This window comes from Daphnia pulex, chromosome 7, assembly GCF_021134715.1.
Source record: "Daphnia pulex isolate KAP4 chromosome 7, ASM2113471v1".
Lineage (NCBI taxonomy): Eukaryota > Metazoa > Arthropoda > Branchiopoda > Diplostraca > Daphniidae > Daphnia > Daphnia pulex.
Window position 1 is genome coordinate 8,086,765 of NC_060023.1, and position 14,405 is coordinate 8,101,169.

General features: G+C 46.6%; 1 protein-coding gene across 6 annotated transcripts in view; it reads right to left on the bottom strand.

The window, feature by feature from the left end:
• The window catches only part of LOC124197611 (synaptotagmin-7-like), a 43,648-nt gene that overhangs the window by 4,764 nt on the left and 24,479 nt on the right, over window positions 1-14,405 (bottom strand). For all 6 annotated transcript variants that reach the window (XM_046593137.1, XM_046593138.1, XM_046593139.1 and 3 more), the window contains 6 exons: window positions 13,436-13,682; window positions 12,145-12,285; window positions 7,694-7,841; window positions 3,432-3,541; window positions 3,187-3,355; window positions 2,843-3,055 (listed from right to left, as the gene is read on the bottom strand). In XM_046593137.1, coding sequence (XP_046449093.1) covers window positions 2,843-3,055; window positions 3,187-3,355; window positions 3,432-3,541; window positions 7,694-7,841; window positions 12,145-12,285; window positions 13,436-13,682 — 1,028 coding nt within the window. The remainder of the gene's footprint in view (window positions 1-2,842; window positions 3,056-3,186; window positions 3,356-3,431; window positions 3,542-7,693; window positions 7,842-12,144; window positions 12,286-13,435; window positions 13,683-14,405) is intronic.

A 14,405-nucleotide genomic window follows, 5' to 3' on the forward strand; every position in this document is an offset into this window, starting at 1 on the left:
CGACGGATTGCGGAATGATATCCTCTTCCGACTCTCTCCGCCCGTTTCCTACTACTACTACACGCATCTCATAATAATAACTGGCGACATCATCTGTGTTCCATCATCGTCGACGTCAAAGTCGATCCTCTTTTCGCCTATTGACGAGCACAGTCGAGACTTCCGCTTAAGATAGATATTATATATGGACCGGCCCGGAATCATCCCGACATGTTTTATATATAACGTTCCGTCTTTCTCCTCTTCTTTTTCTTCTCCTCTCAATGTAAATGTAGATGACATTTGCATAAGGCGATTTTTTCTTTCTTTCTTTCTTTTCTTCTCATCTTTTCTTCTTTGCGCCCAGCGACATTTGCTTTTGTCACTCGCCATCCAAAAATGGGAGAGGCGTGTCAAAGTTTCCTCAACACAGCACCAACTTTTCAATCCCGCACGTGTACACGGACCCGACAAATAAAATAAATCAATCCCCCCCGAATAATATTTCCGACAAGTTAAAATGTCACGGGGTTCCCTTTTTTATTTTATTTTTCATTTGATTCGATTCGATTTGGTTTGCTGGGATTGGCACTGGGACTAGCCGGATTGGGAATCAAATAAAATAGTCCCGCAAGGAAGAAAAAAAAAAGGGGGGGGGGGTTGTCAACAGTTCACGGTTGTTGTTGTTTTTTTGTACTCTACTTCCGGCGGAAGTAACCAATGAACGACAACAAAATGGCGGAGGAAACAGCGTACTACGCAGAGCGCATCCTCTTTTTTTTTATAGTACAGACTGTAAAGGACTTTGTGTGTGTGTATTGCATTCGAGAGATATTTCGGTATGTACGACGAACGCTGTTTCCCGGGCGCGTCTTATTTGGCTGGACTCTCTCTCATTCCGGGCACAAAATCAAAAGGGGTCTCGGACTTGCGGCCGGACCAATGAACCTGGAAGGGGCGTGTTCTCATAATGACGATATTGACATGCTGCCGCATTTTTGATCGAAACCCAAAGAGCAAAAATAAATACGTGTGTGTGTGTGGGAGATGTGTGTGCGCGGTTCTTTTACAGCCCAGTCACGACATCCTTTTTCTTCTTCTTCTTCCGGCCGCTGTCCTCCTCCGTCACCGAAAATCTTTTTCTTCTTCTTTTTTCACTTCCATTATCTTTCTGGGCATAGAGCTGCACAACACGACGACGTATATATATACGTATATATAGAAAAGCGGATGATGATAATACGGCCGGCTGTGATTTATCATCCGCCCGAGTCAAAAAGAAAGAAAAAGGAAAGAAAAAAAGCGAATTGGATTTCTTCCAGTGACGTTAGATCGCACACGCGCCCAACAGGAGGAGAGACACGATGACATCAGCCAACAGTTATACAGCCACATATCGACCATCGTGTCCGTCTTCTTCTTATTTTTCTTTTAATAATCCGGGCCGGCCATATCTCTCTTTCAAAAAATAAATAACACGGGAGCCTGTGTCAACCTGCCTGGACAAATACTCGCTGATTAGGCCCAACTCGGAATTCTTTAATTGTTCCAAGACCCTGGGGGGTTCAAACGGTCCGTCGGCCCGTCAGCGCTTTAGATGTAATGCCTCATTTTCATTTCTTATTCGCTGCTCCAACGCGCTGATGTGACACTCGCCCATTCGTTTCTCCACGTGTGTGTGTGTAATATCCCCGGACTGTTTTATGCGTTTCGTCTGCCAACCCAGGGGAGAATAAGGGGGGCCGGCAACGACACGTTGGATGCAGCACACAGCGAACGTGTTGGTGAAATGATGAAGAACGGCCGTGTGTGTGTGCTGGGCGCATACGTTGCAATGCAATAATCTAGATGTATGTATCTTGCACACACACACATACACACACACACACTAGGGCCGTCGGTTGTAAATATATTCCGGAGCTGGAGTCAATCTATCTGTCTGCTAGCGCTCTCCCACCGCTGTTTGGTGGGTGGGTGGTGGAAAAAGAGTGTGGCGTGATAACATTAATCGCCTCAGAGACGGGCAAGAAAAAAGAAATAAAAAATAATAAAAAAAAAGGAAATCATGGGAGTGTTTGATTCCATCACGTCGCAATCGTGAATCACCATATACAGTTTTCCCTTTTCGCCCATCTCCAGCTCCGCTCTCTGTGTGACGTTCGCAATCCTGGCTGATAGCGAGACGGCCTGGCAGCAGCAGGAAAGAGTGGGGTGACGGTATATTGCGCGTGTAACTACTGCAGGGCCGGGCTTTATCCAACAGTGGGACGGCGCCATATCTTCTCGTATCGATAAACTGGTGTATATTATTGTCGCATTATAATGAGAATCCTGGCCGGCTGACGACCTCCATTTTTTTTTTAACATCGCTCCTTCCTTATTTTCCGGCCGCCGATCATTTTATTAGATTGAGTCGGCACGTCCTCGGCCGCCGTCCGTCTTCGTTGGCTATCTAAATGGGACGGGCCGCGAGAAAGCTCGGGACGACAGACGGGCCGAGTAGGTCACGATAAAAGTCAATAAAAAACAAAGAAATAGGCAACGGGCGGTGGAGAGAGGGAAATAAAAAGGGGTAGGGAGTCAATCGATCGGGCCGTCCAGAGTGTGACGACGCTCTTTTAGCGTCGATCATCGAGTCCTTTTTTACGTTCGCTTCGCCAGAGGGGGGGCCGCCCAATCGTTGCTGGCCAAAAAAACCTGGTGCTCCTCTCCAGCAGCACGATCCCAATGAACTTTTTGACATGCCAACCTTCCTCGTTCGTTTGTTCATTTTGATTCTAGTGGCACCTTGATCAATTTGGCTGGGGAAGTGATTTTTGTTTTGGCGGGAAATTCAAAAAATAATTTTTGAAAAAAGACTAACCGGTGAGTGAGATGCGGCCGATGAGTTCGTTGCGGCCGATGTTGTCAAAGTCCATGACGCGGACGTCGAGCGAGCACTCGCGGATCTTCTCCCACGGCACGTTGAAGGTGAACGTCTCGTTGAACACCGGCTCCAGCGTGCACTTGTAGACGGGCGTCTTGCGCTTCTCCACTCGCTTGTCGCCAAAGTACAGCCACACCTTGACGTAAGGATCTGGCGTTTTTAAATACAAATAATTTCAAAAAAATTAGAAAATTAAAATCCCACATCAACTCCAATTTCTCCCTCCTTTTTTAAAATCCGCTCTCGATTAAACCTCGTCAACTTTTGTTAGTTTTTCTTACCCGATTTGCCGTTAATGTCTTTGGCTTTGAGATTTCGGGCTTTGAGGGCGATCAGGGTCAGCGTCGAGTTGGTGGGATGGTAGCAAAGAGAGACCAGCAATTCGCCGCACTTGTCCTTCAGCGGCGGCTTCAGAGCTTTCCAGAAAACGGGTTTCTCAGAGAAATCAACCTGTCGATAATGAATTTTGCATAATTAAAAAAATTTAGTAAAATTTAAAAGAAAATCGACGGATTATAGGAAATACCTGACAGAGGGGTAGAAAGACTTCGCCGATGGAATCGTCGCGGGAGAATCGGTCGTAATCGAAGACGTGCAGGTGCAAGACTCGGCTCTGCAGTTTCTGGATGGGGAATCCTGTCGGAGACATAAGAAGAAGATCAGAATGGAACATTTCACGCAATTCATAACGTAAGTCATTCTCAACATGGGGTCCTCTCATGATTTATTAGATTTAAAAGGTCCCCGGGTCAGACGCGAGACGGACCTGTTGACCGTCTCAGAAATAAAAGGAAAAATAATAAAAGGAAGTGAAAAAGATGGGAAAAAAGTCTATTGGGGCCTTTTTATTCTCTTGCGACCATATCACCGACCTACCCCTCGGCAAAAAAAAAGAGGAGGAGGGAAAGCGTTAGGGAGATGGTGGCCGGTCCCGCGTCTAATTTTTTCTTCATTTTCTATTTGCTTTTGACGGCCCGCTGGGGAAATCACCCAAAGAAAAACAGACGAGGAGGAGCCCCCGCGAATAATCTAAACAGACAAGTCACGAAGTGAGAGAGAGGCCGGCCGGCCGACCGACCGAAAACCCCCCTCCCCCCCACCTCTGGTCCCGACATGATTGATCCAGCCCCCTCCTCCTCCCCCCATCCCCCCAAAAAAGAGGGGGACTGGAACAGGCGGCGAATACTAATCAAGTCAAAGTCAATGAAATGAATTTCCAACTCCATGTCAATAAAGCGATTCCTGTACATATTGACTGCCAACATTCCCCCCCCACCAGCTGATGGCTATTTTTTCCTCTCTCCTATAGAGATCCTGTACAGTTACCCCAGTCGATTGTTTGATCCTGCCCAAAAAAGTATGGCTGCCAGGATCAAAGGCTTACCAGTTTACAGAGAGCACCATCGCTCTGCCGATCCTGAAACTCGTCTTTGAACATCAATTGAACATTTGTTCGTACCACGTCTATAGTGCAGACGGACGCCGAGAAAGCTTTCTCTGATGACTGTCATTAGATGTCAAAAGATATGGCCGTCTCTTCTAGAGAAAGCTGGAGGGGGGTTCGCACGCCACCACCCCGATGTTCGCCCCGACACTTTGGTTCGAGCTTTGATGACGTCATACACAGTGCCAGTCAACTAGACGTCGCCTGGTTTATCGGCTCTTTTGTTTCAGGGTCCCTCGTTTATAAAACTGTTGATTGTCAGTGGAGCAACAAGAGTTTGACTCATTCGATTTAAACGGCGGTTCTCCAGGGGGTAAAACAAGTCACAAATAAACAAGCTAGACGATCCTTTCATTTGTGACTTGTTCAAGGGGGGGGGGGGGTAAGAATGGGGATGAAGTTATTCTCTGGGAGCTGTTGAGATGAATTATGGACTTGGTTATAACTATACTACTACTGTCGATCTATAATATCCGGGCCGGAGTGCTGGCTGGCGGGCATGGAGAGGAAACGGATCAATTGAATAATATCTAGCAAACATCCATCGTGAAATATGGCCGGTCCCTTCCCTTCGGTAGGATCGGTCGTTTATCTTCGACGTCGAGAGAAAGGAGTGAGGGGGAATTCCATTCCAAACTTTTTGATGATGTAAAAAGAAAAAAACTCGTGTACATTCATCTTTGAGACTAATGGACTTGTTATTTTGATTGGCGCCAACATTATCCTTCTTCTTTCCAAGCCTGACATTTTCCACCTTTGCATCCGCCATCAGTTCGCGATGATCCCGCACAAAGCTCCCCCCTCCCGTACCCCTCAAGGCTGCGGATAGATTCCGGATGGGAATATACAACCAGCGGCGGATATGCCTAAAAGCCCCTCAGCATTCATTATATTTTTCTATTTTCTATTTTTTTCTTTTATTTCCCTAACGGCCAGTTTTTATGATTGGGCGAGTATAGATTCCTATTCGATCCGTCACGGCCGGATAACGGGCAAGATCGTTAATGACGGTCGGCCAATCGATTGGGGTCCCGGGTCCCCCCCGTCTACATCCAGCTGTGGGATATATATACAACAGTCACGCGTAGTTGTAGTAGACTTTCCTAGAATCTAGTATAGGGACACAACCAGGAAGGAGCTGGACGGGCAGAACGGAAATCGTCTCCAGGGGGCGACCAGACAATCGCCCCCCTCCCCTTAAAAAAGAAAAAAAAAGGACCGGAAATTAAAGAAATCAATAACATCGAGAGATTGGGCGGGAATCATTTCACGCGACTGGCCTTGTGTTTTTCCTACCATCCCAAAAGAAAAAAAGAAAATTTGAATGTCGAGTGGGAGAGAAAAAAACGACCGACCCACCAGACAGAAAAAATAAGAAACAAAAAACCGGGCAGGAAATGTGTGGGGCGGATGATTTATTAGATGATTATCAAGTAGAGAGAAAGCGAAAAACAAACTGCGTAGCCGCCAATTTCCCCTCCCCCAACCTTCCTTGTTTGTTTTCCTCCGGCACTAAACAACCGACCGTGTCAGCTGGATCGATAACAATAGAGAGCGACCGAATGGCCGGCCTCGTCGAACCTGCTGCTCCTTTTCTATCCATTTGTTTTTCCCAATGTGTGCTGCTGTTTCCTATTAGAACGTGTTGTGGCAATATCAGGGGGGGGGGGAAACGGGAGCCGACTGCCACCAGCGACGTAATCGTTCCGGGTAGCTTGTTGTACACACAACAACAACAAGGATAAGGCAGAGAAGGGAGGGGCTGCCTGGGCCGTAAGGCAAACAGCCCGAGAAAAAAAAAACAGCGGTTCCTAATTGAATGATTTGTCTTGGCGCCTTGGCCGACGTGTCAGACTCCAATGGAGCTGACGGTTACCGTCCGTCGAATAAATTCATCAACGCCCCGGCCCCCCTTCCCCACAAAAGAAGTGAAGAAGAACTCATTAAGGAAATCCAATCGAATTTACACGCAGTGGCAACAGCCACCCCCCAACCCACCCCAACCAACCCCCCTGGACACACGAGTCGGCGGCAAATGAGGGACCCAATGTGGGCGTTTTGGGAAGGGCCTACATTCTAAACCACCCACCGACGCTCTAGTAGTATTGAACTCTCGCTCGTTCTCTCTCTCTCTCTCCCTGTTGGCTCCGCCCCTCATTTGGGAGTTGGTAGAGAAACAGTCGAGTGGCAACCTCTTCTTCTTCTTCTTCTTCTTCTTTCAGACTCCGGGATTCCGTAAAGCGCAGAATGGATTTCAAGAAACAATCAGAATCAGGGTAACCCCCTCCCTCCCTCCCTTCACCACCAACGTTAATTGCCACTAATTAAAACGATAACGAGAAGACGGGTGGGGAGGAAGGAATTCAAGAATTCACAATGTCTCTACTGCACTATAAAAGCTCCGGAGCATTGGCATTGGAAAGGGTTCCCCGAGTACACAGAGAGAGAGAGAACATTCCGGCCAAGAGTGATGATGGGCAGGATCGTTTCTTATTGCACAGAAGCTGCGCCCCCCTACCAATTATCGATTTGTAAAACCGGTTGGGAGGCTCGTTGAATTTGCATATTCACGTTGGAGCTTTTGGAGCGGAGGCTGCCGCCAATGTTATTATGTCGACTGTCTTGTTGGTGTCGTCAAAACTCCTGCACAGTGGCAGATAGCAACAGACAGAGCTCGACGATTGTTCACTTTTTGGGTAGAGACTAGGGACTAGGGAGTTGCCATCCTGACTGTAATTGGGCACAATCCTGAGCCCCGTCGGCTTGACGACCAACAGTCAAGCCAAAACAGACAGACGACCCCCCACATCTTTTAAAGGAATTCTTTTTTCTTTCTTTTTCCTCCGCTTCTCTGATGATGACCGATGGAAGAAGAGACGGACCAGAAAAATTCTACCAACCGAAGGATTTCGAAATGGAAACGGCCCTGTAGGAGACGACGATAGATAACAGCTTTTCTGACGTCAACAAATCTCTTTGCAGCCAGCGCCCAGTTTTGAACTGGTCAGACACTCGAACCTAGCCAGTTAACATCGGATTCAGGATCGCAAATGCTGTGTTATTAAAAGGAATTCATTTGAATTGAACCTTCTTCAGTTACGCCCGACTGGTCGTGGCCATTAAAACAAATTAAAAGAAGAAAGGAAGAAAGAAAGGAGAGATCCTTGGGGTCCCTCGAGGATGATCGTCTTTGATTACACGCAAAGATTGTCCAAGTGCTACCCGGGCAAAAAGAAGAAAAAAAAAATAAGGATCTAATGAAAGTTCGATCGTAATGACCCCGGTGAGAAATAAAACGAGAAATAAAAAAGAGAAAGAAATAAAAAAGAGAAAAAGTCGTTCACCTTCAAAGTAGAATGTCTCGTTCCAGCGTGGGTTGAGCGTCCTTCTCTTGATCTTGGTCTCCAGTCGGTGCTTCTTGTCCGGCAACAGGGTGACGCGGACGTAAGGGTCTGACGTCCCGCCCATGTCCATCGGCGGCAGATCCTTGCCCTGTTTAGATTTTCAAACGAAATTGGGTTTTAGTCAGAGCCAGACAGCCAGCCCGGCCCAGTTTCGTTCCAATAAGCTTTTAGGCGTGTGTGTTCAAGGACGGGCGTGCCGGGCGGACATTTCGCCCGGCAATCAGACTAATTCCTAAATAGCCTACGGGATTTTTTCTTGGACCAAACGAAAATGAAAATAAAAATAAAAATAAAAAAAAAAAACGAAACAACACGCAATCGAATAGAAAATGAACGTAGTCTGTGTGTGTCTATATAAGCTTCTGGCCGTTCGGAATGATGCTCCATTCAGTCGCCATAGCAACCGGATGCTTTGTCAACGCAACACAAAACCCGCATTACCAAAGAGACGCGCACACACATACACACACACAAAGACGCTTCCATCAAAAGTTAGACGAGACGTCGTCCTCTCCTCCTCCCTTCACTGTCAATTGGATCGCGTCCCTGTTCCTCCGGACGGTCCATATTCCATTCAGCCCGTCCGCCTTTTTAGAGTTTCCCGCCGACTGTCTGACGGGCCAGTTTCAGGTCAATTTTCCTTTTTTCTTTTTTTTATTTCAGGCCGATGGTTGGAAGGGAATAGATTCGGCCATTACTGTTGAATGGTTAATAATGTTGACGTTGGTAGTTGCGGGAGAGAGAAAGGTGGATTCCGTCGCCGCGGCCGGAATAATGCATAGAGTCCATCACCCCCCCGGCCGGCCGAACGGCCGACAGCAGTCCGAGACCCCAGCAGCGGAGTTGATCATTCAACGGTACGAGGGGGGAAAGTCGATCGATGACTGGCCGATATAATACAAACGGCTTTCCGTGATGATCCTAGTTTCTCTCCTCGTTGTGCAGTTCCCGTCCCGGTGGAAAATGGAAAAAGAGGGGAAAAAATCGATTTCATCACGAGCCCGTCACGAAGATTGGATCCGCTCGAAATGGCACGAGACGGAAATATTTCATCGGGCAACAACAGTCAATCACTCTGATTAAAAGTGTCCCTCATCATCACGACATCTTTTTTTTTTTTTCTTTCCTTTTTCCGTCTTTACTATTGTTCCAGCTCGGAGAGAATAATAATAGGCCCGCCATCGATTCACAGCCGGAAGAGAAAGAAAGACAAAAATAAAATGTTTTTGGCCTTTTTTTTTGTGGTGGGCAGAAAATGGAAAAGAATTCATTTCGAAATGAATGAAATATTCAATGAAATAAATAAACAGCTGGAGCGCATGGCTACTAGACGGTGCCGCCACTCTTATTCCGGGCCGGTTCAGAAAATGTTGGACGCGATGGGAAGATGGAAAAGAAAAAAGAAAAGAAATCGACCAAATTTGAAATTCTAATGTCGTTCATCCACTACCACTAGGCACCACCCACCCCCCAGTCATCTCCTTGTGGGATCTCTTTTGTTATTCCGGCGGGCTGTCACCATGCAGAGGCCTCGGCAGCTTCCATCATCATCATCTTCTCGCTCCGGCAGTTGATCAAGTTTTTATTTTTTTATTTTTTATTTCTCTCTCAGAGAATTTTCAATTGATTTCCTGATATTGTTATAAGATCATGTTTTATTTTGTTTTGTTTCGTCAATTTTTTTATTTATTTCTTTCCTTTCCGGCCCGTCTGCCTTTTTCTTTCGGTGGGACGGAGGAGGACAACCCACTTATCCATCGGGATTTTTATTCCTTTTTGAAACTGTTGGAAATTCTTTTATGCAAAGTTGACGATGTGCTGTTGCGTGACCACGTTATACTCTATCGATTCGACTATGTAGAATTCGGCCGACCGCGTTCACAAGGGGGGGGGTGGGTGGGCTGGCAACAAAGTTTCCGTTTTCCCCAAGACTGATTAATGATCCTGCGTGTGTATGTCCTCCTCCGCCCAGCAGCTGAATCTCCGCCACCCAAAAGAAAATGCAGACATTTTTAAAACTATTTTACAACAACAACAACAAAATGTTGTCCTTTTTTAAAAATTATTATTATTCCTTCTTTCCCACCACATTTCCGTCAGTTTTGGTACGATGGGAAAACAACCAACCGATTGAAATGCATTTTTCAAAAGACTCTGAGACTCTTCTTCTTCTTCTCAAAGACGGCGGGCGGGAGAGAGTTTCCTCCACAATCAATATGATGAAATCCCCACCAACTCACATCTAGAGAGAGAGAGTGTGTGCGTGTATCTTGTGCACGTATACCAAGAGCGGGCGGGATCGATCCGTTTGCAACTGGCGCCATCCGTTCCGTTCTCTCTCTCTCTCTCTCTCACTGTCCTATTCCCTCCTCCCACTGCCGATAAAAGAAAATCAAGAATTCGGGTTATATAATTTCTTATTCCTTGAGCGAGTCGCATATTTCGGCGCTGGTTGAATAGTTAACGGTCTATATAGCGATGAATCACGACTGGTAAAAGAGATACGACGACGATGTGCGGCGGCCTGGTGGTTCAATTAAGGTCTACACGATCCTTGATGGATGATCCTGTGGGCCGCCTGGCCCGTCCTATTTTTTGCCTTTGAGCTCCAGCGGCTCCGGCGACATTTATCGCGACATGCGGCCCACGAGAGAATCTAATCGCCGCAACCCTCCTTCCATTCTCCTCAAAAAATACATAATCAAGTAGCCTATTGTATCATGGACTGCACGACTCACCCCCCAGCCCTCCTCCTCCTTTATTTGTGCATCTCCAAGAAGTTGTTCAACATTTACAAGAGAAATATAATAGAACGAAATGGAAATGAAAATCACCCGGACAAGTCAGTCGAGCGTGTGGGCGAAGAGAAAATAAGAGAAACGACAATTGCGGTGCTGGTGGCTTATCATTTTCATTTTTCTGTTGAGAATAAACAGAAATAAATGAAAAAAAAAACTAAAAAGACAATTTCTAGCTTCTTCTTCTTCTTCTTTCTTTTTTCTGTCGCTGCTTCTTGACGCTGGCGGGAGTGATGAACGAGACAGATCCTGTCAACCGATTTTCGTCGAGGATTGTGAATCACAAGCGGCGGCGGCGGCGGTGCTGGCCAAGAAAAAAGATGGATCCGAAAGGCGAAACCCCACCACCACTACACACACACAGACACGCAACACGCAGCTTGTCTGCCGGGCGGGAGTTGTCCTCCTCCATCATCATCATGGCCGCTGTCACCCAAAACCCTTCCCCCCTCCCCCAACCACCCCACCCTCCTTCTTCCGGTGAGTCTTCTTCTTCTTTCTTCTTGTAATGAGCGATCATAGTTAGTTGCTCCTATGTCGTCGTTGTCGTCTATATCGTCCAGCCATTAATTTTTCTTCTTCTTCTTCTTTTTCTTGTCTTTTCTTCCTTCAATGTCACCCAATCGGGTCGTATAATTATGTCGGGAGGGGCCCGTCATCATCACGACCGACCGTTTTCTCTTTCTTTCCTATTTGCATCGTCGGTTTGTTTTTATTGGCCCACTCCAGCAAATTGGCTTCTTCCGGATATGTGTGGATGTGTGTGTGTGTGCGTGTCTAATAATCTTATTTGACGTTCATCCAAGCCTGGGCTGCTGGCGGATCGGCCGGATGAATACATGGATGGTAATGATTCTTGATTTGGTTTTTGGTTTTTCGTTTTGTTTTTTGTTTTCATTCCGGAATTGCGGACGTGTTACACGAGCCCCAATAAGAGATCGAGAGGCCAGCACCGTTATTCCTATCTGCCGGATCGATATTCAGCCCCACATCCATTTTTCTCTCCAACACCCATACGGTGTCGGTCCAACACACACACACACACACTGTGTGTGTGTGTGTGTGTGTCGGAATAACAACAACATTTCGCCGCGCCAAAGTGGTGGAAAGAAACTCTTGGGGGATCGATCCGTTCCGGCCTACAGCTATTCCATCATGTATCCTTTCAACTTGCCCGTCGCAACAACCAAGTGATTTTCCTTTTCATCCGCACATTTTTCAACTTGCAAAAGAAGAGAAAGAAGAAGAAGAAGTGAGTCAAAGACGTCTCGTTATGGCACTTGACAAAGAGAGAGAGACACACAGACACACACGCCCAGAGAGAAAATGTCTATGCTAATTCGCGAAAAATCTAAAGAAGAAGAACTTCTTCTTCTTCTTCTTCTTCCGGATGACTGGCGAATGACGTACGAAAAAAATCATCCCCTCCACTCGAAAGATGAGAAACAAAGATAATCTTGAGGGACAAAGAGAGGCCATCGCTTTCGGGAAAAATAAAAGAAAATTGGCATGAAAATTCACCGGGGGAAACAGAAGAAGAAGAAAGAAAATCTATCCAAATGGATGGATGGATGGATGGATGGCGAAACTAACCTGCATGATTTTGAGAATGAGAGTCGTGTTCTGGAAATCGTATTCGAGGCTGAAGTGGATCTGGCCGACGTTTTCCGTCGGCTCAGAGTTGTCGATGTACATGTCCACCAGGGATATGGAACGATTCTGCCAAAATGCCATCTACACGTTCCAGTTGTCCGAGTCGATCCGGTCCCGCAGTCACAATGTCGTCCAGCCCAGCCCAGCCAAAAAAAAAGAAATAAATAAAAACCCAGTAAGAAAAAAATAAATAAAAGGATACATCAGGAAAAAAAAAACAGGAAGGGGACACAATATGATTACAGTCAAAACCGTCGGGATCACTTCACGTCACACACACAACAAACCCCCGAATCCCCCACCCTTCCATCCCACCCCACCCCCCTGGAGCATAGAGAAAACGGAAAAGGGCCGTCTCTCTCTCTCAAAAGTTGAGAGGAGTTTTTTATTTTATTTTTGAATTTATTTTACGTTTATATCTTTCCCCGTTTTTGACGTCTTTCAAACTCGCATGGAAGGTTTGAGCTGGACGCGGCCCATAAAGTCGCCCACTTTTCCACTTTCATGTTGAGTTGATTTTATGAGGTTATTATCTATGATGATTTTCTTCCTCCCTCTCTCTCTCTTCTAGCTTTTTATTATTTCCTTCTTTCTACTGAGTTTGGCTAAAAAATAAAAAAATAAAATAAAAATCCCAAAGCCCGTTTCCCGTTTCCCGTAGCCCGGAAATGGGATTGGCACACGTGCACTGTGTGTGAAATTGACTAGACGACGGGGATTTCGCGCTGGGCCATGGCGTCTGGCCGAGACGGGCCGTCGTAACAAGGAAATGGCACAATGTTGGTCGGGCCCAAAATGAGTGATGAAAACAAACAAAAACAAACAAAAACAAAAAAAGTAATTGGACTTGATAGGAGGAGTGTGTGCCACTATCGAATGTCAACCGACGACCGTCCGCCCCATATAGTCAAAAGGTCCGTTAAAGGATCGTTGAGCAGAAAACCCCCCCTGCGGGCGAACGATGGATGGGCCAGGGTCCCTTCAAACTTTTTTTTCTTTTTGAAAAAGGCAATTGAAAAGGAAAGTCGAGTTCACTTGAGCGCTTTCGTCGCTATCACGAGACGCCGGCCCACTTGAGCAGAGTCGGAGGAGGCCCACGGAGTGTGTCTATATCGAATATTTGGGAGGGCCGGCACTCGGGACTGGCATTTGGTGTGACAAAGGGGGGTGAGGGGGAGTTGGATGAGCGAGTAGCCTAGCAATAACAATCAAAGAGCGGACACTCTCATACCGATGGATGCTCCTGTTTCTGGCCGGCCATGCTCTTGTTCAGTGCGGATGAGGAGGACGGGGCTGGAGACGAGGTGGGCGACAGCGAAGAAGCGGGTCCTCCCACGGCGCCCAGGACCGAACCTCCCGGCGAGTGACTGTTGGCCGCTCCATTTCCGACGGCGCTCCCGTTGCCCGACGGCCCTCCGTTGGTCGAACTGTTGGTCGCCGAAACTGTCCTCGAGCCGATGTTCAAATTTCCCGCCGTTCTGTTTTTATTTTTTTTTACAGCAACGAGCGCGCGAAAATTCAAAAAAAAAAAGATTCCAAAACAAAAGTTGGCACAAAAACGAAACCAAAAAATAGAAAAAAAGATAATTAGCTCTGCATCACATAAAGACGGCCGCCCAGCTTATATTCCCGGGTGCTCTCATCAAAAACCACGGCCCGGGAGATTACATGTACGAATATTTTGGCATGAAAATCCGCTGCTGATTATACGAGACGATTGCTTTGCTTTGCTGCGCTGTGTGGTGTGGTTTTTACCCTTCCAAAAGACAAAAAAAAAAGGAAGAACCAAATCCCAACGACGAACTTTCGGCGGTTGGCCGTCTTCCCATTATCCTTGTTCCCCGTCCACCAGAGAGGCGGGTGTGTGGGGGGGAAAAAGAAACATCCCCCTCTACAGTCTACTAGCTTCGCCTTTGGCTCCTTTCACACACTGTGAGCTCCTTGAATTCTATCTCCATCTACTTACTAGATTCTTTTCCTTTTTTTCTTTCGGGAGTTAGACAAACACACACAGCGCAGCACACGAAAGATAAGGAGCGGATTTTCTGGCCAAGTTTTTTTTTTTTTCCTTCTTCTCCGCCCACAAGCCAACTAATAGTCTACTCATCATCACTTGTTTTTTCGACCCGGTAGGTCAACACAACCATAATGGATGGCCGCCTCCGTTGAAAAAACAAGAAAAAAAAACGGAAATTAAAAAA